At 36.2% G+C, this 13,773-nt stretch overlaps 1 protein-coding gene across 3 annotated transcripts in view; it reads left to right on the forward strand.

Annotated features, from left to right (window-relative positions):
* Positions 1 to 864: 864 nt before the first annotated feature.
* The window catches only part of LOC131150534 (uncharacterized protein At4g37920), a 42,093-nt gene continuing 29,184 nt past the window's right edge, over positions 865 to 13,773 (forward strand). Inside the window, exons 1-4 of one of the 3 annotated variants that reach the window (XM_058101302.1) lie at positions 865 to 1,164; positions 2,309 to 2,721; positions 3,372 to 3,540; positions 8,841 to 9,085. In XM_058101302.1, coding sequence (XP_057957285.1) covers positions 939 to 1,164; positions 2,309 to 2,721; positions 3,372 to 3,540; positions 8,841 to 9,085 — 1,053 coding nt within the window. In that variant the 5' untranslated portion in view covers positions 865 to 938. The remainder of the gene's footprint in view (positions 1,165 to 2,308; positions 2,722 to 3,371; positions 3,541 to 8,840; positions 9,086 to 13,773) is intronic. The other 2 variants (XM_058101303.1, XM_058101304.1) reach the window with 2 other exon arrangements.

Genomic DNA, 13,773 nt, shown 5'->3' on the forward strand with positions numbered 1-13,773 from the left:
TTTATTTTTCTTGATTCATATTATGTTATAAGAGAGCATAAAAATCCAATGAGATTCAGGCATGAAAAACAACATGCATTTCATTATAACTTAATGAAAACATGCATTTAGACATAAAATTGTTACTATATCATAAAAATACAAACAAAAAAATTTCAGCACTCTAAACAAAAAAATTTCATGTATGTTTTTGTTTGGATAGTATCATAAAAAATAAAATTCAAATACAAAAAAAAACTCTAACCTTAAAGAAAAGCGTTTCCGAACGAAACTTTCAGCACTCTAAACTCAATTAATTTTGATTATCAAACAAACATTCGACCAAATAAATTAATTTCAAAATTTATGAACAAGAAACATTCAGAATGTGTCTTACCTCATCTCGAGTTTATATATGCACGCCCTAATGGTTAGAACCCCTCTCGTCGCAACGGTAACCTGCGCAACATGTCCGGCCTGTCTCCTTTAACGGTAACTTGCAGCTCTGCTCCTCCCCGTCTCTCTACAAAGGTACCACTCTCTATTCGCGAAGACAATGGAAGGAGGAACTACTGAGTAATGGCTGAAGCAAATCTCGCTGATTCAACCAGCGAGATTTGTCACGCGTCGAACGCCGGGTGGACTAGCATTTAATATCCAAGTCAAATCTCGCTGGATGAACCAACGAAATTTGTCACGCGTCGACATGAGTCTCGTCTCTCAAAAGTAAATCTCGCTACTCCGAGTAGCAAGATTTGTTTAAACTCGCTATTTGGAGGAGCAAGATTATGGCATGAGATATTATTTAATATATATATATTTTTAAAAAAGTTAAAACTGGAAAAACTCTTAAACTACACCTCATTTTATGAGAAAAATATAATAAAAAACTAAAAAAAAGATGTCGAAGGGGTGGAGGTTTACTTTCACCGTCTTTTGCAGCAGGCAGCACAGCATCCATGGCAGGATGCCTTCCCCCGCCATCGCCAGCGACTGGCACCATCACCGGCATCGCCAGAAGATTGGGCAGCTCTACCAGTGGCTCGCTCTTTCCGGTCCTCTTTCTGCAGCAAGACCTCCATGGCTGGAGAGCTTCCAACGCCGCTTCCAGCGCCTGGCACCAACAAAGCCGCCGTCAGCAGACCCCGCAGCCTCGAGGCGGTCGCCTGATGCAGCCTCCATCTGGTAATCCTATCTCTCTATACCTCAATATGTAGAATTTCACGCGCCGCCTGGGGCCCGCATTGTGACCACCAGATTCAACTTTCTTTCTATTCTTCTTCCACAGTCCTTCTACCGTCCCACTGCTTTCATTATGCTGGTGATTGGTATCTGGGTTATTTTCTGATTATTTATGAATTTTCAGGAGAAAAGTTGAAAGCAGTGATAGAGAGCACAATTAACACTTCTGATTGAAAATTTTTAAGCCAATCCTGGAGTGCAGCTTTTGGTTTTGGATGCAATTGCCTTCCTTCTCTACTTTATTAATCCAATCTCACAATCTTTGGAACAACTATTAAATGAAAATAATCGACCGCCAAAGGCCCGGGATGTGATAACTCCATCCTGAGCAACAGAAAAAATGAAAACGGAATGGAGAAGAAATGAGATGTTCTTACCAGAATAGCAACTAAAAAAAGTGTTTTCAAGAAGGTACCCAACTTGAGGGAATGTAGATCCTTTAAGCAGGAAGCCCATGGAAGAAGAAGATTGACGAACATGAAATGAAGTCTAGCAGCAGTAGCAGCAGCATAATCCTGGGCATCCAAGGTGAATGTAGATTATATTTGTTAGAGGTGTACCTGTATGAACTGCAACAAATTTCTTAACACATATGGACCAGTGAGGACAAAGAAGAACAATGAAGGATGAAGAGGAAAGTGGTTACTGAAGGAGGAGGTTGAGATTTACGTTTGATTTGAAAGAATATTTTATTGTGCAGGGGTGGTGTTTTTCTTTTAAGTTGTTTTTTAAATGGGTAGTTGAGGGGTATATGAATGTAATATTGAAAGCAATTTTAGGAACATTTTAGAAAATCAAAAGACCTGACTAGTGCAGGGGAATCCTATTTCTAGCATTAGAAATTAGAGATTAGAGATATTTTAATGTGTGAAGCCCTAATTTTTTTTTGGAGGGAATGATGTACTGTTTGTGATGGGCAATTTATTCTGCCCTTTTTCATATTTGAGTGCTTGGTCACACTTATGAAATTTTAGTTGACATTTTATTTCTTTCCTCTATGCAATCTGACATCTAGCACCATGTTGATGATTGCACAAATCCTTGGGCCCCTGCATGGTTGTAACTGTTAAGTACTGTGAAATGCCAGGTTCTCACTTGGTGGTTAATCCTTTTAGGCTCCAACAATCTTCTCTTGCAGCAGTTGTCAGAGATACAACTACAGTGACAAAAGACTCTTCTGGAGATCAAACGGCAATCTCCGATTCATCTAATTCTGGCATTATCGATGGAGCACGCATTGATTATGATGATAAGGAATACGGAAAAGATGACTCTAAGCATTTGGATGACCAGAAAATGATACGAGTTTGTGACAAACTAATAGAGGTTTTCATGGTTGACAAACCTACTCCGACTGACTGGAGAAGATTATTGGCTTTCAGCAAGGAATGGAATAATATTCGGCCTCATTTTTATAAGCGTTGTCAAGAGCGAGCTGATAGTGAGGATGATCCTGGGATGAAGCACAAGCTACACCGCCTTGGAAGGAAGCTAAAAGATGTGGGTCACCTAATTGCTAAAATATTTCATGTTTTTTTTTTGGCATGCACCAGTGGTTGGACCCTCCCTGGGCTTACTGTGGGGCCCATCCCTGGGGAGCTTGCACCATTGTTGCCTCGCGATTTAAGTAATGATTGTTTGATGGAAATGTATTTTAGAATGTTATAGCCAAACACTGATGCTGGGGAATGATGCCTTTCTGCAGTTGAAGTGCAGGTGGCTTGTGAAAAAAAAAACTTATTATCTTATGGTCCCAATGTGTAATGTACCGAGGGTCATGGATCTTTGCTCTCTAATAAGAATCACAGATCTCCTTGATTATCCTAAATCATGATGTTGAAATATATATATATATATATATATGTATATGTATTTATTTATTTATTTAAAGCTAAAAACAGATTTATTTTTTTCTACTTTTCTCTGTAAGGATCTTTTATTTGAATTTAAGGAACGGATGATCGTAGATCCTTTGCTGGATCTGAATACATCAATGATGTTGGCAATTCATTTTCCCAAATAGATAATACTTTCTTTAGACTGTATTTCAATGTTCTGAGGACAAAATTGTTTGTGCTTGTTTTATTTGGTGCTTTGGTACAGAATTGTGCTAGCTTATCTAATTTTGAGTTTCACATTCTCTTCCACAGATTGATGAGGATGTGCAAAGACATAATGAACTTCTCGATGTGATAAAGGGTGCACCATCTGAGATAAATGAAGTTGTTGCTAGGCGTCGTAAAGATTTCACCCAAGAATTTTTTGTGCATCTTCACACTGTGGTTGAATCCTACTATGACAATCCAACAGAGCAAAATGGTATGATAAATATGTATAAATTTTTGCCTTAGCATGTTTGTGGAGCTATTTTTGCCTATTTTCTATGTTCATAGTATCATTGGTTCTAAGCATTTTGAGGATCACTGCTAAGTTAATTTTGTTTTGAGTTAATTATATGCACTAGCTGCTGAATCAATGCATATTAGATCATGTAAATGCAGGGCAATAAGTTGTATTCATCTATCCTTTTCTTCTTGAAGCATGGAATTGTAGTTTTCTTGTCTGATGTCAGTGTAAAACATTGACTGTCAGATCTGTGCTATCTTATTGTACAAGCTTGCCTAACAGTTTAAAGTTTATGAAACTTCTACATTGCACCATGCTTCATTAAAAAAATAATTCTGAAGCTCAGTAGGCCAAACACATTCAATGCTTAAAGAATATAGAAACCAACCCACTGGTATTTTTAATTTCAAACCTTTTCTATATTTTGACCATATTTATTGAAACGGCAAGCTGAGATTGGCATATGCTCAAGTGATGGGCCTGGGGGATTTCATTTGCTGTTCATTCAAGACGTGCATACATTCACATATCTGTGTTGTGTTTCACTGTTTATGCATTTCAAATTTGTTTTTAGTTCTGTATTTTTGACAAGGATGTTAAAAAAAATTTCTTGATGAAAAATTACAATTTTTCTTTATCTGAGAGTTTTTTTTATTTTTTTTATTTTTTTGAAGCTTCCTTCATTATCTTCACCATATGTGCAGTCCTGTTGCCATATAATTGATCATGATTACGTGCAACAGCTCACATCTATTTCTATGTAGTATTCAGGGTTTACATGAAATGAAAAATGATATTAACTTATATCGTATATATATATATATATATATATATATATTTGATAAACAAAGAAACCTATTAAGAGAAGAGGTAGAACACTGATCGAAGTTCAAATTGAGTTTTTGACATTACAGGCTTTTTGACTGAAAAATAAAAGAAGAAGAACTTGAATGCATATTTTTGGTTGGACTGGCAGACTATACCATTTATAGTTGACAGGCCAAGTATGTTCAAACTGTGTACTGAGGCCCAAGTGCCCAATTATATGCATTTCAATTCACTCATTCCTTTTTTGCTAAAACTGTTCGCTTACTGGGGGAATAGTCCCTGTTTTGTTGCATGTGGCTTGAATCAGAAACTCCTCGTGTTAGCAAATTGATTTGATTATTCCCAAAATAGGACGAATACATTTGTATACTTAGTGATACAATTGAGGTTGGGTGGACCTTAATGAACTTGTGAGCTAGGTTTTGTTGTAAACATTACACCTGTAGATTCAGCCAGGTCTGATGTAGCCTACGACTCCTTTTATTATTATTTTAACTGTACAGAGTCATCCTTGCATAGGGACCATGCTAAAATTCAATATATTCTCTCTATTTTTTTTAGATTCTCCCTAGAGGACTTGATACATATATATTATCTGTGCAATTTTATTATTTAATAGGCTGGACTGGAGTTTCTGTTATGGTTCACACTTAACACTTATAATTATAGAAGTAGGATGAATACAATTTTTTGTATAGAGATATATATAAGGGAAAGGACTTGCAATGAATCTCTCTCTCTCTCACATACACACACGCAGACAACCTCCCCTATTCTTCTGGCCTTTCTCACAGAATGTCATGCTGCATTAGAAAATGAATAAAGTGGTTTGCAAATATTTGCCTTTGATCTGAGATTGGATAAATGTGTGACATTTTTTCTTTTTTGTTCTTGAACACAATCAGGCATGTTATAGGTGGGTGAGATCATCTTCAATTACTGATAATTGGTCCACTTATGGGTTTTGTTGTTTTTGGGAAGATTGGGTAGGGATTTTTTTGGAAGCATTCATGTTGGAAGGTGAGATGTTGGATGATTCATATAACAAAGGTTGGAAAGTTTTTGGAGTTAGGGTTTGGGTGAGACTTTCGGTGTTTGTTCCTGGTGGGTCTAAAGGAGATGGGTGGTGTCTTTTTGGGGAAGAATTTTGAATGTTGGTTAGGGATCTTCTTCCTGGCGCTGGTGGTGAAGCTGATGAAAAGTGGGAGGTAATGGTTCATGAAGCCAAGTTGTCTTGGAAAAGAAGGAAAATGTAGGTGAAGTTAGTTGTCCATAAAATAGTTTGTGGAATAACGTTGTGGTAGTAGAGAAGCAGCAGATTGTGTTGGTTGTGGTGGGAAGATGCTAATGGTTGATCCTGGTTATTTGTCACTGGGAATCATTAATGTTCATCCTGAGATTAGGTCTCCTACAGTCGAGATGGCTAGGGTTTCAGATGGGGATACGAGGGTATGTCAGAGGCAGCTAGGGTTTCTTTTTGGGAAGATGGGGTGATTAGGATTGGGTGGTGTGGGTTTCGATGATGGATTGTTTTGGATTTGGGGCAGATAGTGGAAAGGAAGAGGGGTTTGAAGTGCATTTGAACCTGGTTAGTCTATGGAAGGGAGGCCCAGTTAATTTTCAGTGGGTGGCCTGTGCCATTTAAGTGAAAAGGCCCAAATTCCTAGCATTATTGTTAAAGAGTCCAAGAGGCTTTTGTAGTAGCCCATGGATCTAACTAAAATTTTAATGGCCCGGGGGGGTGGGGTGGGTCAGTCACATGTAGGATATATTTGTAGTGAAGTTCAGAATGCCTAACTATAACATTCCTGGGCAAAGGGTTCAGAGCAGGGAGCAGTCCAGTTCTCATTTTGCATTTGATGGTGTGGGAAGATGCCTCTTGTGGTAAAGAAAGGACGAAAGAGTAGTGTTATATCTGTGTCTGATTGTGGAAGATGCCTCTTCCTGTGGGGGATGCTAAGGGTGGAAGAACCCATATGGAGCTGAAGCTTCAGTCTGTTGGAGGTTAGGTGGGAGTGTTCCTAGGTGGGTCATACATCTGTGGACAGATGCAAGTGAAGTAATAGTGCTGGGAATATGAGGGTCTATAAGCATTGTTTTGAGGGGTGGGGGAGGGTGCAAGTAAGAAGGGACTTCTTGCTAATAATCAAATGACCTCAAATCAGCAGGGTTGGAATTTCTTAAAAAGAGATTCTTCAGAGAATTTTTATTTTTTTGAAGAATCTCAAAACTGTCCTACGGCAGTCTTAGGGAAGGATTAAGGAAAATATCATGTTGACTTTTTGAGTATGATCCCTGTTTTGATAATGACAAATCACAACATCTCATTGTGTGCTAAGTGTATGAACAGATCTATGTTTCTGGAAGCACGAATGACAGATGCCTAATGGAAGCCGTGAAAGTACCTAAATGAACATACCTCGGCGTATTCCACGGGAATTAAGACGAGCAAAGTGTGAAGACTTTATTCATTTTTTAGTTGTAATGTTTGTAAGTTTAATTTGTGCATGCATTTCATATGATTTAATTTGAAGCTCACACATGACCTTAGATTGACCCTAGGAAACTCCAAGTTACATGAAAAACCTTTCATTTAAAATGTTTAACTTACACAAAAGGTTTGAAGTGGTTTTGAACTCAAAAGAAGGCAAAACTCAAAAATATATTGGGGTCGGTCAACTGGCTGTTAAGGCCCAGTCAACCGGATGGTGCTAAATGGCCAATTTACAAAGGCTTGGCAGATTGGCTCTTAAGCTTGGTAGACCGAATAAAACAAACGGGCCAAAATTCAATTTTACAAAGGGGAGTTGACCGGCCTTCGAAGCCCAGTCGACTGGCTTTTATACGGACTTCTATTTGTCAGACCAGATCTTGAAAGCCCTGTGAAGTCCAGTCGACTTGTCAGGATCAGTGCTACTGGTTCTTCTAAAACCAATTAGTGTTAGAAGGGGCTCAACTAATTCCTTTAAACAGCAGTGCAAAGCCCTGCACTAAGCGTCGGGTGGACATGAGGGGCTGCACCAATCCACGCAGGAGTGCCGTGGGCTTGGACCGCCAAGCCAATGCGATCCTTGGGCCCCTGCTATAATGCAACAGAGTTGACTGTTGGCTCCCATAAAGCCAACAATCTCCCCCCCAGCAGCTACCCTAGGTGCTCGAACCCGCGACCTCGCTCTGATACCGCTTGTTAGGATCAACGCTTGTTAGAAGGGGCGCAACTAATTCCTTTAAATGGCAACGCAGAGCCCCACACTAAGCGTTTGGTGGACATGAGGGGCTGCACCAATCCACGTAGGGGTGCTGCTGGCTTGGCCCGCCAAGCCAATGTGATCCTTGGGCCCCTGCCAGAATGCCACAGGGTTGATTGCTGGCCCCCATAAAGCCAACATATCATATTGATAAGGGAAAGAATTCGGGGAATATTTTGGACAAGGGCAGTGAGCATGATGGTGATTTTTCCTGTGATAGTGGATAATATGGGATTGTGGTTGGTTATTTTCCTGGAGGAAATGTAGTTCAATTAGATGGTGATAAAAGAAAGTAATGAAAGGACAGTGTGAATTAACAAGTTTACCGTTCTGCCATTTAATGGAAAGGACTTAAAAAGGGGCTCTTTTATTTAGAGTTTGTTAGGTTTTGCTTTGGTTTTCTTTTCTTGTTATTAGGATCTCTTGTCCTCTTATAGGATGTCTTTTCATAGTTTTGAAACTCGGACCAGTGACTGATTGTCACTGAGTTGGTCAGACTGGGTCAGATTAGCAGTGTAACTGATGACCTACATTCACACACACACAAACAGTCGTAATCACCTATTAACAAATCAAAGTCAAAAAAATAATAGAAATAATTATTATAATTGGAATATTTTTCAAATGTTCTTGAAACTTATAATTTTAATAATAGTAATTAAATAAAAGAATTATTATCTTCTGTAGGAGCGAAATAAATAGTGAAGGCAAGATTTTGGTTTGCTTAAAAATTGATTTAAAGACTAAAAGAGTTAAGTGTAATTAATTTATGGGCATAATATGTATCGTTATATTTGGAAAATATATTTATCTATATATATTTTCTCTTTAATTTTACATCACAAGTTGAAAGCTGACTAAGCTGGTAAGACCCTCTTTGTATCAGCAAGTGGACTAAGGTTCAATTCCTGCCCTCGCATTGTGTCCCTGCATTTTTTTTTTTTAATAATAAAGACATGGTCGGGTCAATCCATCCTCTGAGCCCATATGAGTCAGGCCGAGTTGCTCGGTTTCAGTCGGGTTGACCCTGATTTGTAATTATTTCGGATTCAGAGATAACCTGGACTGGCAATTGGACCGGGACTGGTTTGTCTTGGCTGAATTTCAGAAGTATGGTACTTCATCTCCTCTTTCTTAATATATTTCTTTTGCTATAGAAAAAAGACACTGATTATATCTTTCTTTCTATATCACTAGCTTTGGCGAAGATTGGAAACATGTGCTTGGCTGCTGTAGAAGCCTGTGATACAGCATCTGAAAATATTGGGGCGCTGAATGCTGCTGAATTGAAATTCCAGGATATTATCAATTCTCCTTCTTTAGATGCAGCTTGCAGGAAGATAGACAATTTGGCTGAGAAAAATCAACTTGATTCGACATTGGTTCTAATGATCACAAAGGCCTGGTCAGCTGCCAAGGAGTCCAACATGACGAAAGATGAGGTAGAGTGACTATTGGCCTCAGAACATTCATTTCTTTTCTAGCATCGGTTTTTCTTTTACCTTTTTCCAATTTATGATAGAAGAAATATGCTACCTGTCTTTCCCTATTCCCATTTATTCTATCTTGTGGTATATGCATACTGTGCATAAGAAGTATGAATGGTGCAAATGATTTCGCAGGCAAAAATGTCGCTATTTTTTAAGACAAAACATCTCTAAAGAGAACCATGTTTAATTCTATTACTGAATATCATTAATTTTTTTAATACTATGAAGAAAAGTACAAATTGTGTAAATGATTTTGTGGACAAAAATACCCACATCTTCTAAAATAAATGAAATACCTTTTAAAAAATAGGGCTAATTAGTTTACTAAATGTTATTTTTTTTTTTAAAATTTGAAAAATATCCTTAGAAAGAGTGAGGTGTAACTAGATCAATTACTTCCAATTTAAACTATGCTAGTTCATTTGTTTCGCCTTTGGACTTCTGCTCACTGTAAAATGTAGAACAATCACACAGTTGATTACTGTACATAAAAATACAGATACTGTTGATCATTTTTTATATTAAACATCCTTATCTTTTAAAAATAGGACAAAACATTCCTAAAAAGAATTAAATTCCACCCAAATTAGATTAAATTGCATTTATAAGGTTTATTTTAATATATTAAGATTTGAACTTAAAAACTGAAAGTCAATTTGGATAAAATATAAAATAAAAACAATAGTATCACTAATACTAAATAATAAAAGAATATCTTGTGTTAGTCGTTGTAGCCCGGGAGTATGTATGTGTGCCCCGCAGCGGATATGCAGTATAGAGTCTGAGGGGGGTGAATGGCTCTTTTCGTGTATTTAAAAATTCTCTGTACAAAACAAAATACTTGGCAAGATTCAACCAATTATATCACAATATATGGAATTTAAATCATGCACAAAATAAACAATAAAGAGTAGGGAGAGAGAAGCTTAACACAGAGATTTAACGTGGTTCGGAACCCAGTCTACGTCCATGCCTTAGCACCAAGCTAAGGATTCCACAATCCACTATAATCGCTCCTTCCGCAGCGGAGCAAGCCTTACAAACTCGGGAACAAATCCTTACTGCTCGCAAAGAGCTTTTACCGATTCGGTTCACAAAGAACCGTACAACTTGGTTCACAAAGAACCGTACAACTTGGTTCACAAAGAACCGTACAACTTGGTCCACAAAGAACCTTCCATAAGAAGATGGAAGATTACAAAGAATGCTCTTTATAATGAGCAAATATGATTTATAATTCAAACCTCACACAACTCTCTTAAGAAATGATTCAAACAAGATTTAGGGGACAAGAGAGTTTGAGCACTTTGTGAATTGCAAGGTGCAATGTGCTAGGTTTTTGGATTTAAAGATATTTCTCACAAATATGATCAACAATAATGCAAAACCTTCTTAAACAAGTTTAGGAACTTGTATATATAGCCCAAAGCCCCTCATAGCCGTTAACTAGCTGTTGGGAGCACTCCCCAAACAGAACTAGCCGTTTTCTGCCCGTTAGGATGCTGGGCTCGAGACCGCTCGTCGACGAGTCCACATACACGTCGACGAGCCCCACATACGCACTAGTCGACGAGTGCCTGTTCTCGTCGACGAGACTCCTCTGCAAGTCTCAAGTGGGTCTCGGTATCTTTTCGTCGACGAGTCCCCTCTAGGATTTTAGGTGGTCTCGGGATCTCTTCGTCGACGAGTACCCTGTGTACGTCGACGAGCCCCCTTCACACACTAGTCGACGAATCCCCTATATTCGTCGACGAGTGTTTTGGGGTTGAAACTCACACACTGTTTTTCCTTGTTTGAAAAACCTTTTAACACTTAAAACATATCTTGGACAAAATATAAGAAAGATATTAAGTCTAATGAAGTTCAAAACTTGTTCAAGTGAGTTTCCCTTTGAATATAAGATATCTTGTTAATAAAAACACATTTGAAAGCTCTTTTGATATCTTATATGCCATTATGCCCCTTTAATGAAATATACTTTACTTCTTTGAAGCTTTAGGACATAAGACTCGTTTTGATACATTTGGGACCAAGTATGAAAATGTTTGTAAAACCAAGATGTTAAAATTTGTCCTTTTGAAAACCATGTTTGAGTTTAGGATTCATTTAACAAACTCTTTAAGTTTAACTTTGAAAACCATGAAAGGTGAGTTTGTGTTTATGACTTTAGTGCAATCATATAAACTCATGTGTCCTAGTATGCATGTGCATTGCTCAACTCTTGCTCAGAAATCATGCAGAAACAAAACGCAAGAGTTACAACAAGTTCCTACCACACACAACCCTTATTACAAATAATTCAACAATTATAAAACATTTGGTTGTGCTTGGGTCCTTCCGAGTATGTGTCCATTTGATCTTTCCTTCTTGACGCCTACTCGGTCCGATCTTTGCCTCTCACTCGGTACTTCAAGCATTTGCCACTTGTACCTCTACTAACCATAACTGCAAAGATAGGAAAACATTAGCAACACACAAATAGGTTAATATCATCAAAACACATTAAATATGATATTGTAGCCAACAAGGCTAACATCTTGAAAGGAAAGTAGAATAGATAAGGGACTGTTTGGTATCACTGTCAAAAATTAGAGAAAAGAAAACCAAAAACAAAAACCAAAAATCAGAAACAAAAACCAAAAACCAAAAACAGAAACTAAAAATTAGAAATCAACAACATGTTTGGTTAACATTTATAAAACAAATATAAATTAAAAATTTACTTAAAAAATGCTCATTTTCATCTTTAAATCAAATAATGTTGTAAAAAAATTATTAAAATAATAAAATTACAAAAATACACATTAAAAAATTACTTTAATAAAAATAAAGTTATTATAATTATTTTACTTAATTGTTCTACCTTCAAATTTTACTTTACATTTCAAATTTTATTGGACATGACAATTGAAAAATAGTGAAAGTATTTTGTAATTGGCTTTATTATTATTTTTAAAAATTTATTTATATTTTTCTTTTAATTATATCTAAATTCATATGATGATTTAATTTTGATTTTAATTTAAAAGTGTATAAACTAAATAATTTAATCCAAAAAAATATTTTGGATATTAAAATTTCTGGAAACAGGTTGTCAAAACAACTGAAACTATAAAATCTGATTTTTAGATTTTTGGTAAACAATTGAGAACCAGCAACAGAAACAGAAAACTAACAGCATAGGCAAACACGTTTTTATAATATGTTTCTTCACCATGGAGGAAAAAAAACAGAAAAAAGAAAATAGAAAACAACAACGATACCAAATAGATCCTAAATCTTGGCCTATTCTATTCTAAAGTGTCAAAATCACCCAATTGAGTATTAACCTAATTTTTAAAGGATAAATACTAAGAATAAAATAATACTTGTGAAGGTACTCTCGAAATAAGGTCAATTTTATTTGAAATTAGAAGAAGCCCATTAATTGACCATTCAGTAAGCGAAAAAAAGAAGTCATACATATTTCCATTAATTAATCACAATTTTAATATAAATAGTTCACAAATGGGTATATATAAGAATTGTGTATGACAATTAATTGGATTATGCTTGTGGGTCTTCTTGTATCACTTTAGGTAAAGTAAACATATTTCAATATTATTTAAGTTGGAAGCATAACTTGCATTCACACGAAATAAAAAGTTGATATTATTCCTCTAAAAATTAATTAAAATCAGTTAAAGTGGCGTTTAAAAAATATCAATTACAAAGATATTAGTTAGCGAATCACAATATATATAAATGGTTTGCAATGGATATGTGTAAAAATATGAGTTAGATACATGATCCATAAATTAATATAATTTCAATAGGAATTTTAAATTTATACCCAAAAAATTAAATTCCATCTTACCCTTACCAAAAAGTTAGGATTACTATCATATATTTAAGCACCTATTTATATTCTAAAATTAAATAACAGCAAAATCTATACTATAGATTAATGTATGGGTGGCCCTAATATTTTGTGGATGTAACTATCATTGTCTATTTAAATTAAGGAAAACTATTTTTAAAAGGAATTGTATTTAACCAAAATTAGATTAAATTGCATTTAGCTAATGTATTTTAGATAACTTAATGTTAAAACCTTATAAATATTCATTTGGTTTAAAAAAAAAGAAGGTAAAAGTAATACTATACGCTTCCAATAGCTCATCAAATTGCTTCCTCAACTTTGCTAACTTTGGCGGTGCCATCCAATATTGCCCTTTAGTAGGAGGCTTCACCCTTAGTAACAATTTGATCTCATGTTCCACATTCCATTGTGGAGGCAAGTTGTGAGGTAGCTTGTTTGGCATCACAACTTTATTATATTCATCCAACATAGCTTGGATGATAGTAGGCACTTGCTCTTGGCCTACCTTTTCATTCACCACCAATTTGTTGAGATATGTTTGTTAACCCTTTCTCAATCCCTTCTTGAGTTGCATGGCTAATAGGAACTTCTTGCCTTTTTATTTATTTATTTATTTTCTGCAATGGCTTGCACCATGCAAGGGTTATCTCCCATTAGACAATGGGAACTAGACAACGAAATTGATGCTGCCTTAGTCTCCCTCAAGAATTCCATGTCATGTATCACTTGGAAGGCATCCACTAGCATGATTGTGAAATTTGCATGTTTCCCCCACTGT

This window comes from Malania oleifera, chromosome 3, assembly GCF_029873635.1.
Source record: "Malania oleifera isolate guangnan ecotype guangnan chromosome 3, ASM2987363v1, whole genome shotgun sequence".
NCBI classification, from domain to species: Eukaryota; Viridiplantae; Streptophyta; class Magnoliopsida; order Santalales; family Ximeniaceae; genus Malania; species Malania oleifera.